Below are 26,110 nucleotides of genomic sequence, written 5' to 3'. Positions count from 1 at the left end.
AAAGGGCTGGGCTTTCTTTATTAAAATGGCCACCCCCCCTTGCCCCGGAAGAAAAGCCGGCATGCACCAGTGTCTTGTAAGCACCTCTACGCAAGAACTTACACTGCGTGCCTTTCAGATGTGGTTCTTGCAGAAAAATGATCTCGGGGTTCAACCTTTTAATGTACGCTGAGACTAAGCCTCTCTTTACTTTGTCCCCCAACCCATTGACGTTCCAGTAGAGGACGAAGTGTCTGTCATCATTCTGTATGGCCATGGTGTGATTTTAGAAGGCAAGTATCAGTGTTGTGAACGCCCCGTATCAGTCCCTGCAAAAAGTCCAACACAACTTTACCCCAAAACCTCCCCCGAACTCCCCTCCCTTCCCACCCTTCCCACCTCTGTTCCCCCACCCCACATCCTCACATATCCTACACTTAACCCTACAATCACCAACATAACAACAAGCATAGGTGTCCTTGAGGTGTCTGTCGCTCATACCCTTCCCCTACCCCCTAGCCCCCAATAACAACCAAAACTATAAAGGATATGTCTCTAGTTCCGGAAGATGGTAACACAGTCTCTTCCTTGACTCAGGCACACCTGGGCGGGGTGGCCCTGTTGCCGTTGCTGAGTCTCCGATTGGTTCTTCCTTCTCGCCCAAGATTTACATTTTTTCGCCACTTTTGTGTTGCTGTAGTTGATGATCCGGTTCCACTTCCAGGCCCGCCGTCTCTGACCCTTCTGCCTGGTGTATTGCTTTGAGGAGAGGGTGGTCACCATCAGTATCCTCCGGGGAGTCCTGATCAGATTGGTCAGCATGCGTGCTGTCTCCATGGGTTGAGTCTCCAGTGGCAGCCCTAGCCCCCCAAGTCCTCTTCTGGGGTTGTCCCCCTCCGTCTATACGGTATCCCTGGCTGCATTGACCCCAGGCATCTCAAGTTTCTTGCCGTGAGACGTCGTCGTGGTCTCACCCTCCGTGGTGGAGGCTCCCATTTCGATTGCAAAGCTCCTGAGCGAGAAGCGTTACCGCTGGCCTTTGATCCAAGTCTAGGGCGTCCTTCAATCCAGGCCCAGGCATCCTCGGTTGTCTGGAAGAACTGAGTCGAGTCTTGAAAGATCACCTTGAGCTTGGCTGGGAATAGAAGCACATATTGAATGCATAAGGCCCAGAGTTTGACTTTCACGGAGTCGAAAGACCTCCGCATCTTCTGTACCTCCCTGGAATAATCAGGGAAGATCATGACCCTGGCATTGGCCAACTTAAGTTTACCCATTTTCCAGACTTCCCTTGGGATTACATCTCGGTCCTGATAGTTCAAAAAACGGGCAGTCAAGGGGCGGGGTGGAGCCCTGGGTGGAGGTCTCGCAGCCGGCATCCTATGCACCCTTTCAATGAGAACGCAGGTGGAGAACTTAGCCCCTGGGAGGGCATCACGTAGCCATGTCGTCAAGAAAGTGACGGGGACGGTGTTCTCTTGTCCTTCGGGTATACCGATAAAGCGGAGGTTGTTTCTCCGTGCCCTGTCTTCGCTTCGTCGACCTTCCACATGATGGGGGCGCACCCGACTCTGTTGCCCCCAGGGTGTCGCTTCCGGCCTACGTGGGAGAGCAGTCCGCTGCGGTCCGCAGGCACCAACAGGATATCACTGCAGCGGGAACGGAACAAGGGAGGCCCCACCTCGGCACACAATCTGCGACACTCCGCCGCCCTCCAAGCCGAGGAGGGCAGCAGCACCAGTCTTGTGCGCTCAGCACGCTCCCCTCAGCCTCCGGACTACACACAATGCCAGATCCACCCAGAAGGCAAGGTATGCGGCCACCGCAGATCGGCTCCGGGATGACTCACCCCCTCCGGGCGGGCTCCCCACGGGCCGTTATCTCTGCTAAAACCAGGCGGCCATCTTAGTGGCCGGGCTCTGTCGTCTCCTCGGCCATGCTGGCCTCGTCGCTCCACCTGTGGCGGCGTTTTGTGGTGTTTCTCCTGTGGGCCGGGGGTCAGTATATAAGCGGTCAGCAAACTTTAATCCTCAGCTGTGACTAAAAGACAGGATAAAGACCAGGATTTACAGAGGGCGGCCGGAGCTCCAGCAAACGCTGCTAGTCAGCCATGGTGTTGGCCACGCCCCCCTGGAGCTGCATTCTTGATGCTTTACTCTTTGTTTCTCTTGATTTCTTTGGGTTCTTCATGTCCATACCATTGACAAGTTCTTAAATCTTGTAGCACACTTAAGTCGTGGTCCAGGTCGTCACCAAAATATGTTGTATCTTAGCAGACATAGCCAAGTTGAATTTTAAGTATTACTTTATTAAGTTTAGGTTGCAGGATGGTAATAATGTACATCAGTCAATAAGCCTGGTGATCCTTATACGCTGTCAGCCCCACCAGGAGCAGCCTGCCTGCTGCTCAGCCCATCTTCCAACTGTCACCACTCATCCACACAGGTACCCAAGCATACCAAGCATCACAGTTACACCAACATTCCACTGTCAATACTCACACTGGCTGAGCAGCTAGGAGAAAGGTAAACTGGTATACATATGATTAAATCAATCAATTAATCATAGTATTTGGAAAGCGCACTACTTACCCATGAGGGTCTCAAGGTGCTGGGGAGAGGGGGGGAATGCTGCTACTCCTCAAAAAGCCAGGTCTTGAGTCTTCTGAAGGTCAGGAGGTCTTGGGTCTGCCGTAGGTGGATGGGAAGGGTGTTCCAGGTCTTGGCGGCGAGGTGGAAGAACACTCTGCTGCCAGAGGTTGCGCTTCGGATGCGGGAGACTGTGGCGAGGGCGAGGTCGGCAGAGCGAAGCTGGCGGGTGGGGGTGTAGAAGCTGAGTCGCCTGTTGAGGTACGCTGGTCCTGTGTTGTGGAGTGCTTTGTGTGCGTGGATGAGGAGCCTGAAGGTTATCCTCCTGTTGACGGGAAGCCAGTGCAGGTTTCTCAGGTGGGGTGTGATGTGGCTGCGGCGAGGGATGTCGAGGATCAGGCATGCAGAGGCGTTCTGGATGCTTTGAAGTCGTTTCAGGAGTTTGGCTGAGGCTCCTGCGTAGAGGGTGTTTCCGTAGTCCAACCGGCTGCTGACAAGGGCCTGGGTGACCGTTCTTCTTGTTTCGGTGGGAATCCACGTCTAGATCTTGCGGAGCATGCAGAAGCAGGAGGAGGAGAGGACGTTGACCTGCTTTGTCATGGAGAGTGTAGAGTCGAGGGTGACCCCTAGGTTGCGTGCGTGGTCGGTGGGTGTTGGAGCTGTTTCCAGTGCGGTCGGCCACCACCGGGAGTCGTCCCAGGCGGAGGGGGTGGAGTTGAGGATGAGGACCTCCGTCTTGTCCGAGTTCAGTTTCACTCCGCTGTTCTTCATCCACTCGGCAACAGCTTTCATTCCTTCATGGAGGTTGGTTTTGGCTGTGTGGAGGTCCTTGGTGAGGGAGAAGATCAGCTTGGTGTCATCGGCATAAGAGATGATGTTGAGGTTGTGCAGTCGCGCGACGTGGGCGAGTGGTGCCATGTAGATGTTAAACAGTGTTGGGCTGAGGGATGAGCCCTGGAGTACGCCGCAGATGATGTCGGTGGCTTTGGAGCGGCAGGGGGGGAGACGGACGCTCTGTGTTCTGCTGGAGAGGAAGGAGGTGGTCCAGTCCAGGGCTTTCTCTTGGATCCCGGCGTTGTGGAGGCGTGTACGTAATGTGCGGCGGAAGACCAGAAGGATGAGGGCGCAGTTTCCCCGTTGTCTAGCAGGGCCCTGATGTCATCGGTGGCGGTGCTGAGGGCAGTTTCGGTGCTGTGGTTGCTGCGGAAGCCGAACTGGGACAGGTCCAGGATGCTGTTCTCCTCGAGGTAGCGGGTCAGTTGTTTGTTGATGACCTTCGCCGGGAACGGGAGCAGGGAGATGGACCGGAAGTTCTTGAGGTCCTTGGGGTCTTCTTTTGGTTTCTTGAGTAAGGCGTTGATCTCGGCGTGTTTCCATCTCTCCGGGAAGGTTGCTGTCTGGAAGGAAATGTTGATGGCTTTCTGGAGATGGGGTGCGATGGCGGTGTTGGCTTTATGAAGATGTGGTGTGGGCATGGGTCTGACGGAGATCAGGAGTGGATGGTGTTTATGATTTTGATGGTGTCGTCGTCGTTTGTTTGTCCAGAAGAGCAGGTGGTTGGTGCGGATGGTGGTCGTGGGGGCTGAAGTCTCATTGGCTGTCGGGCGGTCGTGGCGTTGAAGCTGTCGTGGATGTCTGCGATCTTGCGATGGAAGAAGGTGGCAAGCGAGTCGCACAGGTCTTGCCAGAGCGGGATATTGCTGGTGTTGGAGCTAGGGTTGGAGAGTTCCTTCACGATGTTGACGAGCTCTTTGCTGTTGTGTGCGTTGTTGTCTAGGCAGTCTTTGAAGGAGGCCCTTTTAGCGGATCTGATGAGGTGATGGTGTCTGTGGGTGGCGTTCTTGTGGGCTGCGAAGCTGTCCGGTGTTCATTCACGGTGCCAGTTCTTCTCTAGCTTTCGGCAGGTTTGCTTGGAGTCCTGGAGGTCTTCAGTGAACCAGCTGGCTTTCTTGCTGGATTTCTTGAACTGGGCGAGGGTGTTGGGGCAGTCGTCGATCCAATGTCTGAGGTTGCGGGCGGCGGTGTCGGCGTCAGTGGGGTCGGCGGGGGGGCTTTGGGCAAGGGTGGTGGTTAACTGGTCTTCGGTGACTTTGCCCCAGCAGCGACAAGGGATCTGTTGGGTGCGGTGGTGCGTGGTGGGTTTCTGGAAGGTGAGGTGGATGCAGCAATGGTCGGTCCAGTGGAGTTCGGTGGAGTAGTTGAAGTAGACGTGGGGGCTTGCGGAGAAGATGGGGTCAAGCTTGTGGCTGGCGGAGTGGGTGTTGTCCGAGGTTGGCGATCAGGGTGGTGGAGTGGGTGTCGTCGTTGTTCTCGAGGTGGAAGTTTGGGCCCCGAGGAGGATGTAGTCCGTGGAGGCGAGGGAGTGTGTGCTGACGAGGTGGGCGATGGAGTCGCTGAACTGTGGTCGGGGTCCAGGGGTCTGTAGACGAGGGTTCCTCTGAGGGTGGTGTTGGGCTCGGTGTGGATCGGGAAGTGCAGGTGCTCGGCGGTTGCAAGGGTGTTGTCGGTGTTGGTCGAGACTCTGAGGGTGTTCCTGTGGACAATGGCGATTCCTCCTCCTACTTCGTTGGTGCGGTCCCTGCGGGTGATCTTGTAGCCTTCCGGGATGGCTAGGGTGATGTTGGGTGCCAAGGAAGGGTTCAGCCAGGTCTCTGTCATTAAGACGACGTCTAAGGAGGTTGAGTCGAGTAGGTCCCAGAGTTCCATGACGTGCCTGCGGGCGGAGCGGGTGTTGTGGAGAACGCATCTGAGGTAGTTGGGTTCTTTCCTGGTCGGTGGGTTGGCGGGCCGAATGCTGGTGAAGCTGCAGTTCCAGCAGGAGAAGGGTCCTTGGATGCGCTTTGGAGCGGCCAGGCAGCAGGTGTGTGATTGTCCGGCGTTGAGAGCGTGGAGGGTGCTGGAGTCGTAGCGGAGACGGGCGTCGTGGCATTCGCGGGGGCCAGGGGTTCCGGTGCTGGGCGCGGTCCAGGCGCGGACGGGTGCCGAAGGGCTTACCTTAGGAAAAACAGAACAGGGTGGCTGGACAGGATTATTCGTGAAACAATTCACCGGACACACAGTCAATCTGTATCGTGGTCACACGGTACAGATTGACTGTGTGTCTGGTGAATTGTTTCACGAATAATCCTGTCCAGCCACCCTGTTCTGTTTTTCCTATTGTTGAGATCCGGGTTGGTCAGATGTAGGATCCAATACCTTTACTGTTTCACAGAAGGGCTTACCTTAGGCGTGCCTTCAGCGCCACAGCAGGGCGCCGGCTGCACGGCCGCATGCCGCCATAAGAAGGGGAGGTGGGAGGGAGAAGCAGCTGGGAGGAGGGAGCGGATGAATGGGTGAGCGGGGAGCGGGCTGCAGGGGACGCAGCAGCGGGAAAACGGGTAACGGCAGGGGAACAGAAGGAAAAAGAGGGCACAGAGTACAACGGGAAGAAGAAAAATGAGTTAAATTAAACAGTGAAAACAGAGGCGATACAGTTTGGGACGGGATGCGGGGCAGGGGCACAGAGGCGGGAAAAACGGGGCAAGGAGCGGCGAGGGAACAGAAGGCAAAAGAGGGCACAGAATACAAGGAGGAAAAACGGAGTAAATTAATAGTAAAACAGGAGGAGGAGAAACAAGACAAAATGATTAGACAGTAACACAGAGGCAATCCAGTACAAGCATAAAACACGACAAGCAGTACAGTACAAGCAAGAGTGAACCTACAGCCAACCCAAGCCTCGAACTCGTGGCAGAGGCAGCAGTGACAGGGAACACGGGTACAACAGGTGGTGCTGTTGCAGCATGGGGAGCGACCTGCCTGAAGCAGGGTCAAGGGTCGCTGGATATAACAGAATGCCTCAAAGCATACACCATAGTTAACTTTCCAGAAGGCACGAGCTTCACACTCATGGTCTTTAAACCCCCCTAAAAAACAGAGAAAAAGACATACACTGTTGTGATATTTACTGTTATTATTTCTTACGGTGCATCAAAAGAGAACAGGGTGAGGAGGATCCTCCACTAGTTCAGTTCAGTTCAAAAGCTTTATTCGAAATGTTAAAAACAATTCATAAAAGCATACATACAATCAGGAAAACAGAAAAATTAATTCTTGTTACAAAAACAGTATAAAAAATCCATGTATATGCTAAAATTGAAACGACATGTGGGAATTATAAGTTCAGTAATAAATAGAGCATAACCTCGAGCGGAACCGTTGTATCATCATTATCCAGGGATCGCAATTTATTGTATGATTCTCTCGATTTTCTTATGCCCCACTTTAATAAAAGGGGCCGTAATATTTGTCGCCTCGGAAGTGCGTATAAAGTGCAATATAAAGTGCAGTGAATAATGGATTGGACTAGATAAGACCCAACTAAAAATAGTTTGGCATGTAAGCAGTTAAAGAAATAAAAACCCCAATACACAGAATCCCCCCTTTTCACCCGCTGTTATTGTGATTCGGTGCTCGAGGGCCAGGATAAAAGTCATGGAGGTCCCAGATACGAATGGAGCCATCACCAAGTTTTGGCTGGATAGAACGCAAATAGGGGGCAGTATTCCTGTCCTTAAACCTAACCAGAATCAGGTCCCCCGGAACATTTTTGGGCAGATGACCAAGCCACCCCACCCTTCTGACGCTCTGTATCCCACCGTCTAGCAGTGAAGGTAGTGGTCTATTGTTTTGGAGCCAGTATATGGCTTTGTTCAAAAGGTCCCGATGCAGTTCACGTTTTCCTGGTCGGAGAGCAGGGACCCCAGAGAGAATGGTGACATATGGGGCAGCTACGGGGGGTAAATCTATGCAGTGTCTTCTATCTAGTGCGATCACAGGTGCTCTTTGAGGGACATGCTCGTGAATACGGGTGATATTGTGATCACTTTGAGTCGGTGGTGTAACAGGGGAATCACATGTTTGTAAAATCCTGGGAGCATTGTCTGTAGGCCTTTTGTGGGTATTAGTGGGGGGAGAGCGTATGGGAGTAACAGTGATTCTAGTCGGTGGGTATGACTGAGATACCGTTTGTTCAATCCTGCACAGTCTATCTCCCAAATCATGTATTTTAGCAACCAGTGGAGAAAGAGCAGTAACAAGCAGTCGCTCGATTTGGGCCAGAAGAGACGATTGTAGGGGGGATCGAGACTCAGTCTTGTCCACAGGTGATGAGGCTGTACTGGGTCCGGGTACTGTGAGGCTGCAATTGGTAAGTGGAGGGAGGGTGGTAGCGGGGGAAGCCTGGGGGGAGCAGATAGTTTGAGCAGTGTCTCGAGACACTATGGGGGGGGATAGAGCATCCGGGATGTAATGTGTGCCACAGAGGGCATTCAGTTCTTCCCAGATGGACATTGAAGTTGAGTGACTGTGTACAGTTATCCTGATGATAGCTATCGGCAGTTCAAGGCAATAGGGATGGAAGTAGAGGAGCTTGACTGTACCTTATCCAAAGCAGGAGCCAGAGGGGGTGGCCCGTCCCGTCCTCCTCGTGCCTCTGAGGGCCACAGAGGGCCCGCCCTTTGCCCGGGCTTAGCCCGGCGCAGACCCGCGCGCGTCCCGCGACGCGGAGGGAGTGTCCAGTACAAGTAGCGCCTCCGGGCGCGCTGTGGCCGGAAACCGGAAGTCGGAAGTGGGCGAAAAGCACCCTGGGAGCTGTAGTCTCCAGCCGCAAGGTGGAAAGCGGCGGCGGCGAGACTACGGCGTCAGGAGCCCAGGAGCCCAGGAGCAAGAGAACCAGCGTCTGCCCACTGGTAGGTGTCCCTCCAAATGCTGATACAGCCCCCGCTCCACCGAGGGAGCGTCCAGTACAAGTAGCGCCTCCGGGCGCGCTGTGGCCGGAAACCGGAAGTCGGAAGTGGGCGAAAAGCACCCTGGGAGCTGTAGTCTCCAGCCGCAAGGTGGAAAGCGGCAGCGGCGAGACTACAGCGTCAGGAGCCCAGGAGCCCAGGAGCAAGAGAACCAGCGTCTGCCCACTGGTAGGTGTCCCTCCAAATGCTGATACAGCCCCCGCTCCACCGAGGGAGCGTCCAGTACAAGTAGCGCCTCCGGGCGCGCTGTGGCCGGAAACCGGAAGTCGGAAGTGGGCGAAAAGCACCCTGGGAGCTGTAGTCTCCAGCCGCAAGGTGGAAAGCGGCGGCGGCGAGACTACAGCGTCAGGAGCCCAGGAGCCCAGGAGCAAGAGAACCAGCGTCTGCCCACTGGTAGGTGTCCCTCCAAATGCTGATACAGCCCCCGCTCCACCGAGGGAGCGTCCAGTACAAGTAGCGCCTCCGGGCGCGCTGTGGCCGGAAACCGGAAGTCGGAAGTGGGCGAAAAGCACCCTGGGAGCTGTAGTCTCCAGCCGCAAGGTGGAAAGCGGCGGCGGCGAGACTACAGCGTCAGGAGCCCAGGAGCCCAGGAGCAAGAGAACCAGCGTCTGCCCACTGGTAGGTGTCCCTCCAAATGCTGATACAGCCCCCGCTCCACCGAGGGAGCGTCCAGTACAAGTAGCGCCTCCGGGCGCGCTGTGGCCGGAAACCGGAAGTCGGAAGTGGGCGAAAAGCACCCTGGGAGCTGTAGTCTCCAGCCGCAAGGTGGAAAGCGGCGGCGGCGAGACTACAGCGTCAGGAGCCCAGGAGCCCAGGAGCAAGAGAACCAGCGTCTGCCCACTGGTAGGTGTCCCTCCAAATGCTGATACAGCCCCCCTCCACTAATAAAATCACTTTAATAGTGTGCATTTTGGAGTTAACATTTAAGCAGGGGATTGACTTGTACTTTCTAAAGCCATTGCCTCCACACGACTTTAAACATTATTTCAAAGAGCAGCCGAACAGTATAGAACAGTATTAGAAGAGGAGAAAGAAGAGTCATGTTCCCTAAAAAAGTTCTTTATGCCAGAGCAGACCCAAGGCACCTCCACCTTTGATGCGGAGAAGGTAATAAAGCCAGCTAGGGAAGTTTCTAAAACACAGCATTACAAATGTGAAACTTCGTTGACTACAAAACAGGTAGGAATTTAACAATATAGCAAACTCAGATCCTCTAATATACACCAATGTGAAGTCCAGGAAAACCTCTTTAATTTAATTTCCATAGGAAACTTTAAAAAAAAAAGTAGAAGTTCTACTTCCAGGGGGCAAAGTCATCTTAAATGAAATGTGTTAAAGCTTCAGTCAGTGCAGAGGACGCAGCTTGTTTACAGGTGGCCACAGGGCTTGTGCTATGAAGGCATGCCTGGTTGAGACTGTAAGCCTGATTCAGAGTTGGTTGCTCTAATTTTTGACAGAATTCCTAAAACCGGAGGCGAGTGCACATTAAATTAACTTCTCTATTTTATCCCTATGGTTGATGAACATATACCAATGGATTCTCCGCCAGATTTAACATTTCCTCGCGAAGCTGGAGGAGTTTCCATTACTGCCAATCTCCAAATCATGCCCGGGCCTTTAACCTGAAGCATGGGCTCAGATCTTGAATATGCAATTTTATGTCAAAAAATCTTTCTGATAAGAAATGTGATATTCCTTTTGAAACAAATTGATACAGATACAGCAAGATCAATAGGGGGATTAAATATATTTCATACTTCTGATCCTAAATCTTTGCCCTCTGAACAGACATGTACAAATGCAAACAAGCATTTGCAAGGCAATAGGTTTCACATTTACGAGAGTTTGAGCTATTGGCATTGTAAATGACAATGCCTTGTATTTATGTTGTTTTTAAAACAGATAAATAAAAGGCATTGTCATTTACAATGCCAATAGCTTAAACCAGTGGTTCCCAAACTTTTTTGACCTGTGGCTCCCTTGACCTAATCGGCAGTTGGCCGTGGCTCCCCACCATTTTTTTACCGGTGGGCGGGATGTAAGCCGACCACGAGTGCCTGAAAAATTATGAATATGTCACACAAAGCAATCTGAAACCATGGCAGCTATGAGAACCGGACTATAATTTACCCTCACAAGTCACTTTTGTGCATTTTAGTTCAATGAATCACGAGTGCCGGCAAAATTATGAATATGTCACACAAAGCAATCTGAAACCATGGCAGCTATGAGAACCGGACTATAATTTACCCTCACAAGTCACTATTGTGCATTTTAGTTCAATAAATCACAAGTGCTGGCACAATTATGAATATGTCACACAAAGCAATCTGAAACCATGGCAGCTATGAGAACCGGACTATAATTTACCCTCACAAGTCACCTTTTATGTGCATTTTTGTTCAATTACGGCGGCGGACTTCACTTACCAATTTCCTAGAGCTGAGCAGAGGGTCTCCACAAGGCACGGCGGGCAGGCAGCAGAAACGAGGCTCAAACGCTGCTCACAACAGATATGGCCGTATGGAGACTATACCTTCGGAAAGCACGTACGACATGTACGTACGCACGCCACTCATGGCCCAAATCATCATACAGGATGATGAAAGGGGGGCATTTCTAACTCCCCCGTAGGTTCCCAAAACGTGCGCGGCGCCCCTGGCCACTCATTGCGGCGTACCGGGGTGCCGTGGCGCACAGTTTGGGAACCACGGGCTTAAACTCTAGCAAATGCGAGACCTATTGCATTGCAAATGCATTCGGCGCCCGTGCTATAAATATATTTTTTTAAGCAATGCTCATGGTGGGGGCAATAGAAACAGAGGTTTGTTTCTCACATGAGCCGAAAGCGGCATGTTTCGTACAGCCATCACCCCTCTGGTGTCGACACAATAAAATCCAATTCCAACCCATGTGTTAATGTGGGTTTCAGGCTGAAAGGAGGCGGTTAGGGTTTGTGAAAGGCAGATTCAGTACAAACACGATTCCGCAACTGTGCCAACCCCTCTGCCATTCGATGACTGAAAGAAGCTGTGAGTAACGAAGCACCATTTCTCTAGGGCACTTGCTTGAGAAGGGAATGTTACACAAGTAGGTGATGGGAGGAGAGTTGCAGAGGCCACCCCTGAAGGGGACCTCGAGGGCCGGCGCCATAACAGACGTAACAGCCGCGGAAGGATCCGATTCTAGCCGCCGGTAAGCGCCCCAAAGCAGAAGGGGCACTTCCATCGCGGTAAAACTCGTGCCAGGAAGGCGCCCAGTCGCCTGGCAAGTAGGGGGGCCAGGTGAGGTTCGATCCTCCCCCAATAGCAGCAACCACCAGTTCATGGCGGGAAAATTGTGGGGGGCTTATAAGACGCCGCTTCCCATACTGCAGCTCGTCACTACATCGTGGAGCTGGGGAGCGGCATAGAAGGATTTTCAAGTTTGGCAAAAGAAAATATGTCCTTAGAAGGAAGATATACGGATCAGTTTATCGGTTGAAAGCAGAAAACTTCAGCGCGAAGGACCCATTGCGCCGTATGGTGTTGGTAAGATCTCTCCCCAAGCTCCACGAGGGGATCAAGCGGCAGGAGAGGAGTGCCGCAGCGAAGCCCAGCTGGGGCAGAGTTGGCGAAGCACGCGGAGTCAGAGGAGCGCCCGGACAAGCCCTCGGCACTGACGTAGATTGCAGGTCGGAGAGGGGAAGTGTGTCACCTCAATGCCGCTGCCGCCTCCCGCCTCAGAAGAGCATTCTGATGTAGAACGGGGCGCCCAACGGGCGAGGCAAGAGATCCGAGATCACTGCTGCAACCTGTGAGCAAAAATGGTGCCCGATCAAGGAAGAATCACTCCCCCAGGCCTGTGGAACGGCTAAGGCAGCTGGGCGACGTTGGTTTAAGGCCTTAGGCAAAGAGCACGACTCCCCTCGCCACCCAGGGGCAGAGGGAATCCGGATGGCGGAGGACAGCAGCGGTGGCAGTGACGTAACTCTGCATGGCCGGCCACGAGGAGCCAGTGATTTTGGCGTCGCCGAACTCCCGCGATCCGAAAAGGAGGCAGAGCCCAGCTGCCTACGGAGAACACCATGAAAAGGCGGGCGGCGACAAAGGCGAGGTTGAGGTGAGCAATGGCCTGGGTCATGCGCAGAAGGTAATAGAGGAGCGTAGGGTGCTAATTTGATGTTGCTACATAATGAGTTTTTGGCCTTCCAGCCTGGGGTAAATAGTTTGCAATGCATAGACACTGGAGCTGGCAGAACGGGGGCCATAGCATGGACAGCGCACGATCGCTTACGAACAGAGAGATCAGGTGCGAGCCTCACGTTGGCCCAACGTCCTGGGATAGCTGTGTAATTTCCGGAAGTCATTCCTAAAAGAAGGGATGAAGTGTCCATGGAGGCACGGGCTCGTCGATCTCTCTGCAATGTTGCAAAAATGATTAGGAATATGGTTTAAAGCACTGAATATATTGTAGTGCACCATTCTATAGCGCTTTTGCTAGGCCTCGAATGGGCCTCAAAACTCTTTACAGATGGTAAGGGAAATAAGCGTTTTGTGGCACATGATGAGTACAATTGTGGGTTACAGTGCCAACAGTAAGCACAGGGTATTTGGTAGTCAACGCGAGGTTGGGAGATTCCGGGCAATTCTCATGCACAGAGCGAAAGGCAAGTGCCAGCAGATGAATAATTTGTATCAAAGAGTTTGTTGAATCACGGTTTCTGATAACCTTGTTTTAGGTGTAAGCGCAACAAGGAGCGCACGCGAGTTGAGAAAAAATGTAAAAGATACTTTCATTTATGTTGGACATGAAATATGCGTATCTAGTAGTGTTACCAGTTGGCTTCAGGTAACTGAGATCCAGACCGGGTCTTTCATTTTACTACCAAATGCACCCTTTGACTGGTAGACCTGGCGCTCGTTGATTTAATTTGAGCGAAACTGTCCTTCCTTGCATAACCCAATGTGCGACCTTCTAGATACATTTTTATGAGGGTTACTTGATGACTCAAGGGCAAGGGGAAATTGACTCCTCAACCTTACCTCGCTGTAAAGGTGCTCCAAAGGAAAGTCCTGAATTCAGATGTGCGGCGGTAGACTAAAGTGCCTTAGTGTTGCAATATGCACCCCGGTGGGGATTAAATGCAGCACTTTGCAGAACGTGTACAAAAAATCAAAATGCATAAGGTATTGAGTGACCTGGATCCGCTGCCTGCATGTGAAGGCTGAAGACGGGCCCTTCCCACTGTACCACAGAAGTTTCCGGGTACTGCAGACTTATTTTCACGAGGGCTCCTATTGCAAAGAGCAGGTGGAATGTAGCATTGAGGTTTTCGTGTAATAATATGGTAATATTATTTAATTTTAGCAGACAAGTACTCTGCACGAAAAACTATGCAAATAGGATATTTCTATGTAAACAGATCAAAAGTAGGTAGAGGTCCCTCACAAGGGAGTTAGTAGCCTGCATGGCGAGGGACGTGAAGTCAGGGTACTTTTTGGAGCAGGGCGGGCCCTGCACCGGCCTGGTGCGGGAGCAGGATGAGTTCAGACCAGCTACAAAGTCGCACATGCCTGCCAATATGGTTAGCCCATTCATTTAAACCGAGTACTTTTGGTAACAATGCTGGGGGATGTAAGTATGTGTTACAAACGTAGGTCGAAGCAGTCAGGACCGGGAGGGAATGACTTGCCCGTAATTTTCTGATTTATAAAAAAACGCTTCCTTATTTTTATGAAAGACAACCAGTTCTGGGACGGTTCTGCGTGGCTGGCTTCACATCCCACGCGAGAGGGGTACTCACTTGGGTTAACCCCAGATCAGGTCTGACATTGCACGATAAATAGATTGATCCTAATGCAGGGTTGTGGTGGTCAGGTGTTGTGCCGAAGGGTTTAGGGCCAGACTCGTGAACATATACGACCCTAATTATGACGATCCTCAATTTTCCTATCAATGGCGGCACGTCTGCTCAAAGTAGATGACCTCCCGCAAATCTAGGGGGGATTTTAATTGTATACTAGACCCCAACAGTGACGGGTTGAGGGGTCAACCTAGGAGACCGGCAGCGGCCGCTTGAGCTATCAGGGACTTAAGGGAGCAGCTGGGCCGAGCAGATGTCTGGAAGCAGCGCCCTCACACATCCCAGGGGTTCACGCATTGCTCAGCTCCACATGACACGCACACATGAATAGACTATTGGTTGGCGTCTAAAAGTTTTCTCCCTCAGATCACGAATTGCGAGTCTTTTCCCAGACCGATTCAGCCCACTCACTAGTTTAGCTGGAATTGGAAATTCGGGTAGAGCGCTTTGCACCATTCACATGGAGGTTCCCTCTTAATCTTTACTTGACCAGGTGTTTCGCTCGGAAATGGCAACGGCCGTTGAGACCTTTTTTAGGGAAACTATTGTGTCGGTCCCCTCCTTCTCGATGGTCTGGGAAGCTTTCAAGGTGTTTATCGGGGGGAGGCGATATCAAAACACGCAGGCGTACTGCGTTCGATTCAAAATAGGCTTACAAGGCTATGCATACCTGGAGCGGGAGCACCTATGGTCCGGCAACATCAAACACTTAGACACCATCAAAACAACCCTAGAAGAATGCCACAATAAAGCAGAGACTAAAGTTAAACATATGGGCAAATATGCAACAGCTAGAGCGTACGGGGAAGGCGAGCGTCCTGGGGCCCTGCTAGCCAACTTGCAACGTCCCCCTAGGGATGCCAGCACCATAGCAGAGATTCAGGGGGAGGATGGCAGACTGATATACAATTCGGCAGGAATAATAGACAGATTCCGCAGATACTATGTGGAGCTCTATAGATCCCGCATCCCACAGGACGGTAAAGCCACGGAGGAATCCTTAGCTCATATACAGATGGCGTGGCTCACAGACTCCCACAGAGAGTTTCTCAAGGATCCCCTAGACCCCAGGGAGGTAAGGGTTGCACTAGCATCAATGAGGGATGGAACGGCTCCAGGCTCGGACGGACTGACTTTCGCCTTTTGCAAAGCCTTTCAAGATCAGCTTATTCCACTCCTCATTTATTTGTATGAGGAGATGGCCGAGAGTAAAGTGATGCCCCCCTCGATGAGAGAGGCTATAATAGTCACCCTTCTCAAAGCGGGGAAACCCCCAATGGCTGTTCATCATACAGACCCCTGTCTCTGTTAAACGTAGATACAAAACTATTCTCTAAAATACTGGCCAACCGTCTTTCGCCCTGACCCTGGATTGGTGGTAGCAGAGTAGGCTGGTTTTGCTTCTGCGCTTAATTTAACATCCAATCTTAGGACAGTCTTTGCTGCAATTAAGTACATAAACCCGACAGTCAAAGCAGCAGCAGTCTTCTTAGACGCTGAGAAGGCTTTTGACTCGGGTAGAATGGTCCTTTATGGAAGCGGTACTGAGGCATGTTAGTGTGGGGGAAATCTTCCTCCAGCTAGTGAAAGGTTTTTATTAGGCTCCGGTAGCCAGAGTCAGACTGGGAAACAAAGTAACGTCTTCTATCCCTATCACTAGAGGCACTCTGCAGGGGTGCTCCCTGTCCCCTCTATTGTACAAACTAGTCGCTGAGCCGCTACTATGTGCTCTCCGGGCGTACCATAGCCATAGAGGGGTGCGCTTCCCAGGTTACCATTTGATAGCTTCAGCATACACAGATGAAATGCTTCTATACGTAGGCCGAGGTGGTATGCTCTGGGCAGCTGTCCGGCTTAAGGATCAACTGGACCAAGTCCCTGATTTTCCTGTTGACCCTGTCAACACAACTAATTCACATGGAATTCCCACTGCATCTGGGTATACAGGTACACACGGACTCAGAGGTAGTTCTCGCTGACAACTATGGAAGGGCTCTGGGAGGCTTGAGGAAGAAGTGGCCAGATGTATAAGATTACCCCTCTTGTTAATGGGACGGATCTCGCTAATGAAGTTGGTTGTCTTTCCTAGACTGTTATTCCTTTTTCAGAACATCCCCATGGTACTTCCGGCGCACATATTCTCCAAGATGAGATCACTCTTGATTAAGCTAGCCTGGGCGGGTAAGCAACCGCGTGTCAAATGGGAAATTCTCACTTTGCCATATTCTATGAGGGGGCTTAACGCCCCAGACCTAGATCTTTATTATGGAGCAGCTCGGTGTTCACACGCTTATGCATGGATACATGGTCCAGTGCCCCTTCCGCACATACACATAGAGAAAATGGCAGCTGATTCAGACATTCTCCCGTAGGTACTTTTTAAGATGCCTTCTACAAAACTTAGCTTACTGGATTCCCTCCATCCCACCGTACACGCCTGGCGCAATCTGCTAGATAGAAAGCCGGGTGCGTTATTATACTCTCCCTCAATTCCTCCAGAATAGTGTACAGGTAAAGAGAGGGAAGTATCCAAGGCTCTGCACAGAGTTAACATTACAGAAGTTGGAGATCAGTTCTAGAAGGGCTATTTCCAGAAATGGGAGCATATATTAGCTGAGGGGCATACTCCTTCACCTTTAGTTCGCTATCAGCACTTCAGGGTGCAGCACGCTTTAAAGGCGCTATTAGGAGGATGTCTGCAGGAACCACCTCACTCACACTATTCAAGCCTGCTCCCCCGCAAAACTAGTCTCCAGGCTCTATAATATCATACAAGACGCCAGAAGGTCGATGAACTTGAAAGTGAGACGGGATTGGCAAAGGGTTTTGGGGCATAGAATCGGAGACAAGGAATGGCAATATTTCTGCAAGGTGACTAGACATATATCGCTGATTGGCAGACACTGCCTTATACATTTTAAATATCTCAATCGAACGTACTATACTCCAGAATGGTTGTTCAGATATGGCCTACGAGACTCAGCATCTTGTTGTCACTGCGCTGTTCTAGTGGCTAGTTTTATGCATGCAGCTTGGAGCTGCCCAGGAATACTAAAATTCTGGGTGATGGTATTTCACATTATAAACGAAATAACCGGACTCACTCTCGTCCCAGACCCTTTCCTCGCGTTGCTGGGGTTCGACAAAGTAATCAAAAATGAGGTCGACAGCTAGTGGCGATGGGGATGTTGCTGGCTAAAAGGCGGGTGGCGAAGCGATGGGTCAGGGGCCTGATCCCAACTACGGAGGAGTGGACTAGAGACATGATTTATTGTAATACCCAGTCTGATGCCTATAGTGAACTTCTACCACCGCAGTCTAGGCCAAGGGCTTACTGGAGTATATTTCAGCAATACCTGGTGGGTAAGGAAACCGGAGGGAACAGGAGATGGGGTAGAGCAAACAGACCAAGCAAGTGGCAGAGTAGGGGTGGCAACCGCAGAGTAATTGTGATAGTATGGATACCTGTACTTTAAGGTGACAGGTGTAACCTTGTGGAGTTTCTTGTAATAACATGTATGGATATTCTACCTCAATGTATATCAAAAGGACTCACTAGTTGTACTCTGTCATCACAGCTTGAATTGTACTCCTGTATCGACAATGTATATTTGTTGTTTGTGTTGTGTTAACTGAAAAACAAATAAAGAAAAAAAAACTCTACCTGAAGTGCTTTACATAAGCGCCAGTTGCAATACAGATGGACACATTCATTTTAGGCACGGGAAGATTAAGTGGTTTGCCCAAAATCACAGAATGCTTGATCCTCCAGCCAGGCTCAAACCTCGCTGCTCAGCTTTAAAGTCCTCTGCTCTAGCCCTTAAGCTAAATTTGCGGTGAATAACTGCTGTGCACACTTGAAACAAGCGTTGGCAAAGCCACTAGGTCCCTCTCGCTTTTGGGACCTTATGAGTGTTGAGCCACAGCTATTGGCTTTTCCAATGTCTTTAAGCTATGTTGTAGAGCAGTGTGGCTGCCGTGACGCATGTTGAACAGTTATAATAAAAACGTGTTATAAGTATTTTTGTTACTTTATATATAACCAAGAAAACTTTATGTACAACTGAATAACTCTATTAAAAAAGAATTAACATAAAAAAATAAGAAAAACGTAGTTTAAAAAGATACACAAATGTTAAATCGGATCGGGTTTGAGGGACTAAAGTATATTATTTAACCCCCAAAACCGACAGAGCTACACCACTGTCAGAGAGCTCTGCTGTTTGAGGTGCACTCTACAAATGAGTAGTAACAATTATTATTTCTTTCTGTGCAGGTTTGGCTACCCGGATCCAAATTACCTGAAGAGAGTCAAGGAAGAGCTTCGGGCAAAGGGGATTGAATAAGGCAGTGGACCGTCCTATGGTCCCAACCTTCCCCTGCACTTCAGATTCTCCAGAACCTTGTTCCCTTATTTTTCCAGGCCCATCATAATATCATTGTAATTTCTGGCTGCAACATGTGCTGTTATTGGTGGCACAAACTCCACCATGGATGATTTTTGGTGCTTTGTAGAGGGGACTGGTCTATTGGCTTGAACACTTGTTGGAAAAAGGCAACTATGGGTTAAAACATCTCTGAAAATAACGTGTAACATCTTTTTGTTATATTAAAGCAATGTGTAACATTAGAGGAGGAATAAGGGTCTTCTTGTTACATTGAAGCAATGTGAAACATTAGAGGAATACGGGTCTTCTTGTTATATTGAAGCAATGTGTAACATTGGAGGAGGAATAAGGGTCCTGTTGTTATATTAAAGCAATGTGAAATATTGGAGGAATAAGGGTCTTCTTGTTACATTGAAGCAATGTGTAACATTAGAGGAGGAATAAGGGTCTTCTTGTTACATTGAAGCAATGTGAAACATTAGAGGAATAAGGGTATTCTTGTTATATTGAAGCAATGTGTAACATTGGAGGAGGATTAAGGGTCCTCTTGTTATATTGAAGCAATGTGAAATATTGGAGGAATAAGGGTCTTCTTGTTACATTGAAGCAATGTGAAACATTAGAGGAATACGGGTCTTCTTGTTATATTGAAGCAATGTGTAACATTGGAGGAGGAATAAGGGTCCTGTTGTTATATTAAAGCAATGTGAAATATTGGAGGAATAAGGGTCTTCTTGTTACATTGAAGCAATGTGTAACATTACAGGAGGAATAAGGGTCTTCTTGTTACATTGAAGCAATGTGAAACATTAGAGGAATAAGGGTATTCTTGTTATATTGAAGCAATGTGTAACATTGGAGGAGGATTAAGGGTCCTCTTGTTATATTGAAGCAATGTGAAATATTGGAGAAATAAGGGTCTTCTTGTTACATTGAAGCAATGTGAAACATTAGAGGAATAATGGTCTTCTTGTTACATTGAAGCAATGTGAAACATTAGAGGAATAAGGGTCTTCTTGTTACATTGAAGCAATGTGAAACATTAGAGGAATAATGGTCTTCTTGTTATATTGAAGCAATGTGTAACATTGGAGGAGGAATAAGGGTCCTCTTGTTATATTGAAGCAATGTGAAATATTGGAGAAATAAGGGTCTTCTTGTTATATTGAAGCAATGTGAAACATTGGAGGAATAAGGGTCTTCTTGTTATATTGAAGCAATGTGAAACATTGGAGGAATAAGGGTCTTGTTATATTGAAGCAATGTGTAACAATGGAGGAGGAATAAGGGTCTTCTTGTTATATTGAAGCAATGTAAAACATTGGAGGAATAAGGGTCTTCTTGTTATATTGAAGCAATGTGAAACATTGGAGGAATAAGGGTCTTGTTATATTGAAGCAATGTAAAACATTGGAGGAATACAGGTCTTCTTGTTATATTGAAAGTGTTGAAGGTAACAATCTTTTTGGTGAAAGTAATCCATTTTGGGAAGAGATCAAAAATTAATTCTGACTTACTTATACCTTACTATTTCCTTGGTTGTAATCAACATTTCTTAAACTATTGTTGTAGGGATAAAAGCCTGAACTGGTATTGTTCCCTATATCAATGTTCTGTGGTGCGGAGGTCTGGTAGCATAACATCCAACTTCTGAAACTTGTGAAGGGGTCATGGAAATGCTGGCAAAGGCAGGAACCCCCAGCATTAAAAAATTGAAACAGTATCCAGTCTGACTGCAGGTGCTCCAGTAAAATATATTTAGCTAAAGTTTAAAAGCAATGTTAGGGTGCAAAGAATCCCAAAATAATAACGGTATAAAAGATGGGGGGGGGGGGATTCCAGCCTGGGCAGCTGGTGGCACACTTCAAATTAGTAGAAACTTTTCATAGTTATTTTGCAGCCTGGATTATGTCAGATGTACGTCTGGGTTTGTACTAGTCGAACAAAAAAGGTTTAAACATCCGTTGAACTTCAGCACAGAAAAGTATTTCTAGCTTGACCTAATTTTTAGGTCTCACCTACACAGCGATGGAGAATGGAGTTAAGAAGCTATAAACAATAGCAAACAAATTTTATTCATGGTTTTTGTTTTCTGCCCAGAACAAAAATTATTTGCAAATTCTTTGCCCTAAATACCTGCTGAAGAACAGAAAATAAATATGATTAACTGGAGTAAGACTGTAAATGATATTTTCAAAATATGCATCATTTGTGATATTACTACCTTTGATTGCCTTCTTGTGGTGCTGGTCTACTGCCTAGGTAAAACAATAAAATAAATATGCAGCAAAATGACATCGAGAGATTATATTTTACACAGTCCATTGCAATGGAAGGTGAGGCTCCACCCTTAATCCTTAAGGTCCGACACTCTCAAAGTGCTGATTTTGTGATGTCTCCAGCAGGCTGATATTTCTGATGAGGATAGGATAGTCCTCGGTATTTTTTCACTAGTCTTTTAATCAGAACTTAATCTCTGGAGGTCATGTGTTTCTTGATGAGTTCTTCAGTCTGTTGTCTGTTCTAGAACATGTAGAGGCTGAAAGAACTGCATCGAGTTGGATGAATGCCTCCAGCGTGAAATAATCTAGCACAGTAAGAGACCCTTTTACATAGTGGTTATAGCCAGGTTACACTTTCACTGGTGAGAGAAATAAAAAAAAATTACTTCTAGACTTTGCATGATACCCCTAAAAACATTTACAAACCAAAGTCCAGCAAATGACCTACAACATAAGTGGTTTAATTCTGTCCCATAAGTTACCTGGTCTGCAGTCAAAGATGGTTGTCTGATAATGGGAATTGTTTGTTCTTAAACTTGATATCTGTCTGATCATGGAACTGTGTGTGATGGGAGGGTCTGCTTTCTATTGGTTCACTAGATTTCATGTGAAACCCATTAAGGGCCATATGAGAGTGCAAGTGCAGGAAAAAGTAGAAAGTGGTAACGTTAGCAAATATGTTGAAATGTTCTCTAAGTGCAGTGATATTCCCAAAGTGTAGTTCTGTTTCCTGATCTGTGCTTGTTACTGCATACAATTATCTCCCAAAAAGGAGCTCCTAGTAATGGTCCCACATGACGGGCAGAAGGGTGCTCCTCAATCTAAGCTTAGCACACCTACTGGAGTTCTCCTGACCTTTCCAGTCAACCTACAAATTCTCCAGTCCGACAGTCTTTATTTGCACCCGTCGTGAGTGAGGAGTTCAGTTAACAGTTCAGTTTTGTCAGGTTTTTATTGGACTACATATTCCTTGGCTCTGCCATCAGCAGATATTAATTTTTGAGGCCCATTGTTCCAGTTCTTGGACAACAGTCTTCTGTTACATTATCTCAAATTAATATGCACAAGAGACCTTTATAGAAGAAACAAAAGATTATAAAGCTCACACCTTGCGTGAAAAAAATAACCTACCGTCGTTATGTTTGGTAAAAATTACTGAATGCTTTTGAATGTAAGAATTTTAAAGCCTTCTAGAAACATTTTGAACAAGGCCATAATGTGACTTGAATGACCCCGTTGTAATATTTCCACTTGGGTTTAAGATTTCGCCACACTTTAGAGCTGCCACACGGAGATTCCATCCGAAGATCTGCATCTGTGGCAGCTCTCTATGACCACCTCAATAGGGGACTAAGCAGTATCACGCTCCAGAAGCCAAGTAGAAGCAAAGACCCTGGCTCTGCAGTGCTTGTTCTCTTCCGGGCAGACCCCCTTTTATGGGTTTCGTCTCCATTTGCCAATTCTAAAGCCATCTACAATATGCGGTGGTCACCCCTTTGTGGAAGCTAGGGCAATACTTGTGGTCTATGACCTGTACTCACTTTCTAATTCTGCCTCAAAACCTTTTTAAAACCTTTATTTAGGTTATTTCACAACATAACAGCCAGCATCAGGATTTCAGTGCACATCAGCATATCTACAGCAGTATCATATCCATACAACACAAAAGAAAGGGGGAGGGAGGAGGGCAGGATTGATAATCAACATCTTAACACGAAAGGCGGTTATAGTAGTACCAGGCCCTGTGAGAGTGTGTCAATCAGAGTAGGTGAGGGACATGCACATGTCCCTTCCAGCTGGGATGGGCTAAGAGTTGGTGTTTTACGCTAAGGGGTTCCTGATGCAGAGGGTCCCAAATGTCTAGTGGTCTGTTTGCCTGCAGCAATAAAGTTGCATAGACGTCAGAGTGTGTAGAGCATGTAGTTAGATTCCTCAATCACTGAGCATAGCGAGGAGCAGAGGGCTTCCACCAGTTCATTGCCACCAGTCGCTTCCCCAGCTGGAGTGCTGGCGCCTTGAAGCGTCTGTGTGCACTGGGGACATCTGTAACATAACCAAGTACACCAACCGTAGGGGTTGGAGTGAGGGAGAGGGTCGTCATACTGATGAGCTCCTGTTTCAGCTTGTTCCAGTAAGCCCAGATGGGAGGGCAGCCTCATGCCAAGTATAGGTAATTAGGATTTGGGACTCAGCATCTCCAGCAGTTAGTGTCTTTCAACGGACCATATCCGGTCAGAGGTGTAATAATATAATATTTCCAGTGTATGAATTGCAGATGTAACAGGCAAAGTGTGCCGTTAGATGAGACCCGTCTGCTCTGCTCACAGCAGTATTGCCAACTCTGGGCCGAGATATTGTACCCCAGTTCTGTTTCCCATTGCACTTTAGCAGTGAGAGTTACAGGTGTGGCGCAGTTGTTAATTCTAGTGATGATCTTACATGGGATAGGATTATTTATGTTCATAGGAGTGGTCACTCCGGTTGCTCCTCTGGAAAATAGGGTAGATGGCCCATAACGAACTACAGAGTCTATTATACAGTAAACTCTACATTGAACAGGTTAGGGAGCCCATCAGGAACTCCACGATTGAAAGGAACTTTCCACTGGGGGACATATCTCTCACCTCCCCATGGCCCCTATTGCGTAGTTGTCGGAGTACGCCGAATTCAGACATCATCATAAGCAGCCTAGGGTGATCTGCCAGGGTAGTGCGAGTACATGTCAGTATAGCCAGTATGTATGTCGAGGTGAGACCAGATCCAGGGCCGCGAGGCCCGTAACAGGATGGCTGCCTTGAGTAGAAGAGGGAAAATCAATCCCTCCTCTAAATTTCTGTGAGGTGATCGTTGGGTGTCATGGAACCAGTAGTGTGAGAACTGGATGTGTGCGTCAGATAGTATCACTCAAACTCAGGGGTGAAAAATACACACTGCCCATATGGTCTTATCAGCTTTGTCCAAGCAATTCTAGGCTTGCCGCCAGTCCAAACCAATCTGGTGATAATTTTCGTAAAATGTGAAAAGAACGCCCTCGTCAGTGGTTTCGGAAGATTCTGGTAGAGGTATAGTAATCTTGGGAGGATTACCATTTTAATTTTTGCCACCCTACCAACCAATGATAGGGGAAGCTTGATTAATCAGTCTACCTGCTGTTTCAATTTAGAGAGACATTTTTCATAGTTTTCGCGGAGCAGTGCTTCAGTGTCAAGATGAAGACAGATACCCAGGTAACGTATAGACTCTGTCTGCCATTGTAGCTGATAATCTAAATCTGGGAATTCAGTCTTTTCCGTCAGTGTGGACTATTAATAAACATATCCAGTTAATCTGCAGACCTGAATGAATTCCAAAAGCGACAATCTCCCCCACTACCAGAATCTGATTGTTGGGTTCTTTCAGTATCAACAGGATGTAATCTGCTTACAAGGATACGAGTAGCCTGCGTGTGTGGAACTGTAATCCTCTGTGGGATTAATGTCTAATTATGCACACTAGTGGTTCCATTGCCAATGCACACAGGATTGGCGGCAGGGGGCAACCCTGTTGCATTCCCTTTGTGATTGCAGACAGGATAGGAGATTCTTAACACGGTTCCTAGCTTGAATCTCTGTGTAAAGAAGCGTGACCCACCACACCAGTTGCATCCCCATATCCATACTCTCCAGCACCACCTTGAACTGAATGAAGGCCTTGGACGCATCTAGAAATACTGCTGCCACTGCCAAAGCTGGATTGAGTTGGTGAGCTAGTGCAAATAGTGTTCACAGATTATCTGAAGTCGACTTATTTGGCACAAATCCCACCTGATTAGGCCATATCATGTAGGGGCGCATGGGAAGGAGCCTTTTCGTAATATGTTTAGCTAAAATCTGTGTATCTACATTTATTAATGAGAGAGTTTGGTACGATTCACAGAGGTGTGCTGGTTTAACAGGTTCAAGGAGTGTGATGACCACAGCCTCTCATAGGGTGGGGGGAAACTCTCCTCTCAAGTGCTTCATTGAATGAGAGCAATCTGCTCAGTGTTGGTTTTATAGAGCTTAACTGGTGTTCCGTTCCCCCTAGGTGCTGCTCCATTTTGTAAATCTTTGTTGCAGCTTTTAAGCTCTTGGACCGGGATGGAAGAACAGAGGGTCTCTCTCTGGTATTGATCAAGCCAGACTAACATTACCCATTCCAAATATTCATGTATCTGGGACATTGTGGAGGATTGTCTGGCAGTGTAGTATATAACAAATGCATGCAGAATATCTTTTGACCTATAATTTGTAGTCCCACCATGGGACTGGATCTCTGCTATGTCTATAGCAAACGAGGGGGGGGGGCATTGCATCCAGGCCATAAATCGCTTGGATGTTCCCCCTCCCCATGCCGCTGGGCCGCCACGTATTTGCCTAAGAATTTAACCTCACGCTCCACAGCATCTCGGAACGCCATCTATTGGGTGCTCAACTGGGCCAACTTTTAGCAGTCCGTACAATCTCCTAGTCTGTTTTCAAGTTGAATGATTTCAGTCTCTAGTTGGATCAGTTCCCTTCATATGGACTTCACTATGCCCTGGGCTTTGGCAATACATTCTTCCAGAATTAACACTTTGAATGCTTCCCTGAGCATCCGAATTGTGTCTACAGTACCAGTAATTGTCTCAAAGTAGGAAGATATAGCCTGCCCAATCTCAGTCTTAAAAACCTAGTCCAGTAATTCCTCTGGGCATAAACGCCAGAGGGAGGATACCTAGGTCATATCAGGAACATGTATAGTGATGGCCACTGGTGCATGATCAGATAATATCTGTTTCATGTGTTTGATCTTGTCCACCCAGCCCAGCACACAGCAAGTGCCTAGCCTGTCGTCCAGTCTCAAGAAGGAGTCGTGTACTGTGGAGTGGAAGGTGAAGGCTCGTCCTTCAGGGAAGCAGGTATGGAGCATGTCCACCTGCCCCCACTGGGTCATTACACCCAGCATGCATGTTGTCTCGCTCCCATCCCAGTAATCTCTACCCCAGGCTGCATGGAGAGGTTGAGGTCCCCACCCCACAGTAGCGTCCAGTGGTCATCTAATAGAAGCTGTCGACCAAGGGTTCTATATCAATCAGGGTTGGCAATATTTGAGCCGTATACATTAACCATCGTAACACGATGCATGGAGTATAAGGTAACATCCTTGTGTTCGAGGCATGTGGGCTGCTGAATTCATATCTTAGCATAGATCGTCGCCTAGTGTTGGGTCCGGATGATTGCAC

General features: G+C 48.5%; 1 protein-coding gene across 1 annotated transcript in view; it reads left to right on the top strand.

The window, feature by feature from the left end:
- The window catches only part of LOC144828146 (E3 ubiquitin-protein ligase DTX3L-like), a 190,924-nt gene extending 171,955 nt beyond the window's left edge, over positions 1–18,969 (top strand). The window contains exon 7 of the mRNA XM_078686260.1: positions 18,475–18,969. Coding sequence (XP_078542386.1) covers positions 18,475–18,544 — 70 coding nt within the window. The 3' untranslated portion in view covers positions 18,545–18,969. The remainder of the gene's footprint in view (positions 1–18,474) is intronic.
- The last annotated feature ends 7,141 nt before the right edge of the window (positions 18,970–26,110 follow it).

Source organism: Lissotriton helveticus, chromosome 1_1, assembly GCF_964261635.1.
Source record: "Lissotriton helveticus chromosome 1_1, aLisHel1.1, whole genome shotgun sequence".
Lineage (NCBI taxonomy): Eukaryota > Metazoa > Chordata > Amphibia > Caudata > Salamandridae > Lissotriton > Lissotriton helveticus.
Note: the sequence above shows the minus strand (reverse complement) of the source record. Positions and strands in the feature narration are given on the sequence as shown.